Source organism: Gastrolobium bilobum, unplaced genomic scaffold (genome assembly GCF_033153095.1).
Source record: "Gastrolobium bilobum isolate Gb01-03AN ecotype WA unplaced genomic scaffold, APGP_CSIRO_Gbil_v1 utg48080, whole genome shotgun sequence".
NCBI classification, from domain to species: Eukaryota; Viridiplantae; Streptophyta; class Magnoliopsida; order Fabales; family Fabaceae; genus Gastrolobium; species Gastrolobium bilobum.
Window position 1 is genome coordinate 67,078 of NW_026896970.1, and position 7,167 is coordinate 74,244.

At 36.2% G+C, this 7,167-nt stretch overlaps 2 protein-coding genes across 3 annotated transcripts; both read left to right on the forward strand.

Moving 5' to 3' along the window:
- The first annotated feature begins 1,070 nt into the window (after positions 1-1,070).
- LOC133303098 (pentatricopeptide repeat-containing protein At4g17616) lies at positions 1,071-4,187 on the forward strand. The gene is made up of 2 exons (XM_061502961.1): positions 1,071-3,285; positions 4,059-4,187. Exon 1 carries the CDS (start codon positions 1,234-1,236, stop codon positions 3,274-3,276), a length of 2,043 nt encoding a protein of 680 aa, XP_061358945.1. The 5' UTR covers positions 1,071-1,233; the 3' UTR covers positions 3,277-3,285; positions 4,059-4,187.
- LOC133303099 (uncharacterized) lies at positions 3,638-6,859 on the forward strand. Of its 2 annotated transcripts, XM_061502963.1 has the most exons (4): positions 3,638-4,245; positions 4,317-4,840; positions 6,136-6,142; positions 6,425-6,859. In XM_061502963.1, the coding sequence occupies exons 1-4, from the start codon at positions 4,065-4,067 to the stop codon at positions 6,631-6,633; spliced, it is 921 nt and encodes a 306-aa protein (XP_061358947.1). In that variant the 5' UTR covers positions 3,638-4,064; the 3' UTR covers positions 6,634-6,859. The 2 variants fall into 2 exon arrangements, with proteins under 2 accessions (XP_061358947.1, XP_061358946.1); XM_061502962.1 differs by lacking the exon at positions 6,136-6,142 and having other exon boundaries at positions 3,650-4,245; positions 4,317-4,846; positions 6,370-6,859.
- The last annotated feature ends 308 nt before the right edge of the window (positions 6,860-7,167 follow it).

Sequence of the window (7,167 nt, forward strand, 5' to 3'; positions counted from 1 at the left end):
AATTAATTATTTTTTAATTAATAAATGGTAAAATAGTCAAAAAGCCAAATGTAATAAATTTATAGCTAAACCCCAAGACAAAATTATATTTGATGATTTAAACATCTTAAGGATTAAATTTTTATTCCCTCTAAGCCACTTCATAAACCTTTGAATATTACTGCCTGTGTTTTTTCATCTCTTAATTTTTAGCCTAAGCCGCTGAACTAAAAGCAATTAGACTAGAATATAAGAGAAATCAAGCGTTGTTTATTATAGACACTAAAGGCTCGTTTGGTGGACATGATAAGATAAGAGTAAGATATGATATGGGGCTGATAAGCTTATATCATGTCCTGTGTTTGATGAGCACCTGATTAACAATCTGATAAGATTATGTAGAAGGAGAAAGGAGAAAGAAAAAACAAAATATAATACAATAAATACAAATATATTGGGTAACATGGGGATATATTGGGTAGCGTGAGGATATAATGGGTATCCAATATTGATATTCTATTATGTTGAATCCTAACCCAACTCTCTCCACAGGATAAGAAATATGTATTGAATAGGATAAAATGAGACAATACGATAAGCTAATCATATCCTATTGACCCACCAAACAAGAGATAAAAATACGATATGATAAGTTATCCTATCCTATCTTAAAAGAGGCCCTAAATCAATAACATTCATATATACTTGTTGAACAAAATAAAGTAATAAAAATTATCCATCCATTTAAGTAATAAAAAATTAAACTAAAATGGTAAATATACTTTCACATTTAATTTAATAAAATTATTTTGTATATAATTAATAGCCTAGATATTATTATAAAGTGTTATGAAATAAATTTGATGAAATAAATTTAATTTTATATCATGTATTATAATGTTATATTTAAATTGTTCCATTGTTTTTCCCCTATTGTTTACCAAAAAAAAATTTGTTCCATTGTCAGTGGTAATAAAAATAAAAATAAAATTTCTCTTACCCAATATTGTATACTGTAGATGTATTGATTCATATATGCATTCTTCGTTAGTTACGTTAGGGTTTACACTTCGCGTTCAATACTCATCAGAGTATCCCAATCTTCTATTGTTTTTCTTCGGAAATTCCCAAAATCTAAAATTCATCGACAATGGGGTTCGAAATTGTGCTCCTTGAACATCGAGTTGAAGACTTTCAGTCTTTGGGTTGCATGTGTATGCATAAATAAAGCTCAAATAGCATAGGCATGGTGGCATGTTGCTTCCTTTTACCAAATACATTCTATCACGTAACCACTTCGTCAGAAAGGCTTCTCCTTTACATAGGATATTTTGTGGGTATGTCAATCCATTCGTGCAAAATTTTTCCACTTCTGGCCACTGTGAAAGATTACCATGGGAACGTTCCACCCAAGAAATTCTATTGGGGAAGCTTAAATCTGCTTTGAGGAATCGTCAAGTGCATGAAGCATGGGAATTCTTTCAGGATTTCAGAAGCCTTTATGGCTACCCTGATGTTCACCTTGTGAACCAGCTCATTGTTCAATTGTCCTATTCTTCCAACCATGTTTGGATGCGAAAAACATGTGATTTGGCATTGCAGATTGTTAAAGAGAAGTCAGGTTTACTTCATGTTGATACCTTATCCAAACTTGCACTTTCTCTAGCTAGGTTGCAAATGCCATCCCCTGCCTCAGTGTTACTCAGATTGATGCTTAATAAAGGGTGTGTACCCCCTATGCATTTATTGTCCTTGGTTGTTTTTCATATTGTGAAGACTGAAATTGGAACACATCTTGCATCCAATTATCTGTCTCAAGTTTGTGATTTTTATAATTGCTTGAATGATAAAAAAGCTCACCATGCTGTTGCTGTCAAGCCTGACACCTTGATCTTTAACCTTGTTCTTGATGCTTGTGTGAGGTTCAATTTGTCTTTGAAAGGCCTATGCCTCATTGAATTAATGCTGCTGAATGGTGTGGTGGCTGATGCACACTCAATTGTATTAATTTCGCAGATTCTAGAGATAAATGGTTTGAGAGATGAAATGAATGAATTGAAAGATCATATTGATGTAGTTCCCGCTGCTTATGTTCGTGACTATCGTCAGTTCTATGATAGTTTGTTGAGCTTGCACTTCAAATTTGATGACATTGATGCTGCTGCTAAGCTTGTTCTGGATATGAATAGCTTACATCATTGTCATATTGATAAAGAATATAGGAAACACTTGCAAAAGCCTTGCTTTATTGCCATTGGATCTCCTAACCTTAAGACTGCATTGAAGATACATATTGAGCCTGAGCTACTGCAGAGGGATTCTGTCCTTAAAATGGAAAGTAGACAAGGTCTTATTCTTTATAGGGGTGGGAAACTTGTTCTTAGTAACAGAGGTCTGGCAAAGTTCATCAGTGGTTACAAGAAAGATGGGAGGATTAGTGAACTTTCAAAACTTTTAATTAGCATTCAAGAGGAACAATATTCAGTGGTAGGATCCAGTTTGTGTTCTGATGTGATCGGTGCGTGTATTCAGTTGGGATGGCTTGAGTCTGCCCATGACATTTTGGATGATGTAGAGGCTACTGGGTCTCCAATGGGTTGGGATACATATATGTTACTCTTGTCAGCATATCAGAAGGGAGGAATGAAAAGAGAAGCAAAGGCACTGCTAAAACAAATGAAAAAGGTTGGTTTGGACAAAGATTTGTCTGATGATGCTATTGACAAACAAATCCTCTACGTGGAAACATCAAATTCACTTGGTAAATCAGATTTGGCTGTTACCTTGGCCCAAATATTGAAAGATGAAGATGAGATAGTTTTTCCATTGGTGTATAATTTCAATACTTCCATCTTCTTTTTCTGCAAGGCGAGAATGATGGAGGATGCACTGAAGGCATATAGAAGAATGAGAGAGATGAAAATTCAACCCACAAGTCAAACTTTTGCTTATTTGATGTGTGGATATTCATCTCTTGGTATGTATCGTGAGATCACATTCCTGTGGGGAGACATTAAGAGATTCATAAAGAGTGGCAATTTGGTGGGAGATAGAGATCTATATGAGTTGCTTTTGCTAAACTTTCTTCGAGGTGGTTACTTTGAGAGAGTGATGGAGGTCATTGGCCATATGAGAGACCATAACATGTATTCTGACAAGTGGATGTACAAAAGTGAGTTCCTTAGACTTCATAAGAATCTCTATAGGAGTTTAAAAGCTTCAAATACAAGAACAGAAGCACAAAGCAGAAGGCTTGAGCATGTTCAGGAATTTAGGAAATGGGTGGGCATTGATTGAAGATCTCTGGTAAATATTCATGTGTTGATGTACCTCTATGTTTTCCAGTACTATTCTCATTGTTCATGGATTAATCAACTAATCTGGTTGAGCCGGTTAGGACCACAAGTTTTGAACACAGCTGCTTATCTAGGATTCGAATTTGAGATCATTGATTAAGTGATTAAGCATGAACAACCCCTTATCAATTGATTTAAATGCCTGGTGGTTACTTGTTTAAAGTTTATTTAATTTTGGTTCTTTGCTCAACTTTAGCAATGTCGGAAATAGGTGGAAATTTTTGTTTCATTAATCACAACTCCGGCCATGATCTAGAGAATGAATTTCCTCATTTTGATCTTGAAATTCCCAATTTGAAGTGGATGCAATTACTAATCATTTTGAGATCTTGCAAATAATGGGAATATATATTTAGAAGGAAAGGAGTCAAATGAACTACATACTAAGTTACTCAACAAACAAAATAAAGGAGGCATTTTGGAGTTTCCTCAAGGGTATCTCTCAGTACAATCGAAGTTTCTCTTGGAGACGTAGAAATCACCGAAATAAATTTTGTCTCTACTAATAAAATATTTTTCATACACACGGCTAGAGAATGAACTCTTGTCAACATGCTTATGGGAGTCAGCAGGCTATTTGACTTTGTTGGTAGCACTTTTTATTTATTTAATCTTGTAAAATTATTGTTGTACGTGGTAAATGGGCCGATATGAGGTTGGGCCACCGGCCTAACCCAACAAGAAACGGGCATATATAAAGGGTTTGTTTTTCTTGCAATTTAGATAGAAATGGAGAAGGAGAAGGTGATGATGAGTGAGGAAGCAATAGAGAGAATATCAGAGAGGCTTTCATGTTTAGAGAAGGAGAACCTTTACTTCCCACGCGCTCTCGAATCCACTTCCGTCCTTCCTTCACAACGCAAGGCCATTTTCCGCGACCTTCTCTCCAGAGACGTTGCTCTTTTCTTAGGTTAATTCAGTCACCTCTCTCTCTCTCTCCCCCTCTGTTTCTCTCTCTAATATGTTTCTCTTTTTATGCAGAACGATATGGTTCACAACTCACGTGCAATGAGCTGAGCGAATTCGAATCGATGAAAGGGGACGATTACGAGGTTAATTGGCACATAAAGCGGTTGAGGAGCGTGATGAGGCCGACGTCGGAGGAGTTGAGGAAGAGGTCGGTGACGGTTAAGAATCGGAGGAGGGCTTACTTGAACAAGTTGATGTGCGATGGGAAATACTTCTCTGAAGACGCGATGAGGGAAAGAGAGCCCTATCTGCATCACGATTACGTCGGCAAGTTTCAGGACCATACCGGCAGAGCCATGGCCCGCCCCGGAGAGCGGTGGTCGGAGACGCTCTTGAGGAGGTGCGAGGAAGCCGAGCTTGTTGCCAAGATTAGAGGTGAACAGCAGAGGATGGGCGTGCCTCAAAGGGATTGGATTGGCAATGACAGATTTCAACAAGAAGAAGAAGAAGAAGAAGAAGAAGAGGAAGAAGAAGAAGATGATGATGATGAAGAAGAAGAAGAAGAGAGGGGAAAAGGTAGTAGCAATGCAGGGCCTGTTGAGGTACTACTCTTTAATCTATTAATCAATTGTATTTTGTGAATTTTATTTTTATGCAGGTTATTTTATTTTATTTTGTTTTAACTAGCCTTTTTTTTTTTGTATATATAAAAGGAGAAATTTATAAAGCGGAAGAGAGAAATTACAAAGAGAAAGGAGGATTTTATCCTCCTAAACGAAATAACAGAACAGAAAACAACCAAGCAAAAAGAATAATTCAATGGAACATAAGGCCATGTAATGTAATCTTATCCCAAATCAAGTGTTTTGCTACGAGGGTTCTGCTCCATCCAAATTACCAATGTGTAGCATAATGAAGAAAGTTAGACTCTTTACTTTTAACTATAGAAAGCTAATCAAGAATTGGTCTAGGGACTTAGGACACACCTAACATTCTCTGAAAATGCCTAATAAGGAATTCCGCAAAGCGATTCTGAGCAAGAACCGCCCATTACAAATGATGTGCTGATATAAAGATTTTTTCTGTAGATATACAAATTTCATTTGGTAAATTCATGACATATATACGCTGTGTGTTGTCTTTGATGTAGAAACAGAGCATTCTGTATACTTTTCCTTCTTTCTCTCCACAGGACGAGTGACTTCCACTGACTAGTGACAATGCTATCAGTTTAAATGTTGTTAATGCTCTTATATGATCTTCTGACTTCTGGTGATGATGTTCGTTAATGTACCAAATTGGTGTCGCCAAATTTAGATGGGGATACTTTGCTTCTTCATTTTATAATTTTTATTTGATTTGAAACCCTGCGACATCTTTACTCATCAAGAGAAAGATGATGCCTCCCATTCATAATAATCTATTTTGAATTAGTCTGTCTAAAAACCAATTAATCTTTATACTTGTGGCAAGCAGGAATAATGTCTGCATTATGTAAAAGTTCTATCCCTCTGTCATTTCATCTTCCAAGAGGAAGAAGTTGCACTTGGGGCTATGAATTGATGTTTTTTATTCGAAACCAACTCAACTGCATACTATCTAAGTCCTGGCTTCTTCAAATCCGTTACATAATCTCAACTATCACTATTTGGAATTGACTTTATGAACTTTCTTCTACATTTGATTTGACCCACTTACTTGTGTATTATATACTCTTGTACCGTACATGGACCAATCACTATATGAAATGATAAGATTGTATGTTAGTATGTAAAATCTTTTTTCTAGTAATTTCTTCTGTAATTGCTAACATGGTCACTACTGGCATATGTTCCCAATGATTATGGTGTTCCAGCAATAAACCCTATATTGTCTACAGAACTCAAGAGAGAAGCAATGTGATTTTTCGTTGATGGTTATATTTTGGATTAAATTCTGATTTTTTAATTATAATCTCTTTGACATGAATTGTCTGTTTTAAACAGTTTGACGACCACTGAAACTAAGTCAGTTGTTTTTGGATCTGCGGCTCCTCATCTTTTGGGACTTGGAGATATTGTAGTGCTATAATGTTTGCCGTATTTTTTGTGGGCTTCAATGATTGTTTTCTTTTTGCTATTGGCAGAGGCACTTGAATCAGCCTGATGTAGTTGATGATGATGCCCTATCTGATGATCTAGCGAGAGAGAGTCGGGAATCAACTTTATCTGCAGAAGAGCTCGAGGACCGGATGAATCAATTCACCTACATTATGCAGCAGAAGTTTCTATTAGGGGAAGATCACGAACATCTAGATTACTCTAAAATAGATAATGATGAGTCTCTTGACGATCATTGGCAGAGGGAGGCCAATATTGATGCAGAGGAGAGATATTTTGCTGATGATTAAACTATAGCATCATACTGGGTAATACGGAATCGGATGTACTGTTGCATAATTTTTGCTCCCTTTTCCCATCTTGAAATCTATGCTGTACTTCAATTAACGGGAAATGTAATATAAGGGTTTTTGCATCTTATATGGGGAATATAATTGTGATTAGCAACTAGTTATTGGTCACACGCGTATTTCCCCCAATTACTCCCACTGTAGGCATCCGATTGTGGCTTAAAATCTTACCTATTATATTAATTTCCATACTATATATTCCTTTAAAGGTCGATGTTTTAGGTTGACAAGTCAAATAGATTAGCACATCAATGTTTAGAAAAGGCGATCCATATAAGAATTTAGCTTAAGTATAATGATTCTCACACCCATGTGAGATTCTGTTGTTATTCCATACCTTGTTATTTACGAGTGTGGGGATAGTTGATAATGGATTTGACCATTAGGAGTAGTACTTGAACCCTCTTGATCAGGAGCTGCAAGAAAGAAAAGATACAAACTTTGAATTCTATGAGGAAGAAAATAATTGCCGCA

Coding starts and splice junctions, on each gene's coding strand:
- LOC133303099 (XM_061502962.1), top strand. CDS start 4,065: ATGGAGAAGGAGAAGGTGATGATGAGTGAGGAAGCAATAGAGAGAATA. Junction 4,246..4,316: donor AGACGTTGCTCTTTTCTTAG/GTTAATTCAGTC, acceptor CTTTTTATGCAG/AACGATATGGTTCACAACTC. Junction 4,847..6,369: donor GCAATGCAGGGCCTGTTGAG/GTACTACTCTTT, acceptor TGCTATTGGCAG/AGGCACTTGAATCAGCCTGA.
- LOC133303098 (XM_061502961.1), top strand. CDS start 1,234: ATGTTGCTTCCTTTTACCAAATACATTCTATCACGTAACCACTTCGTC.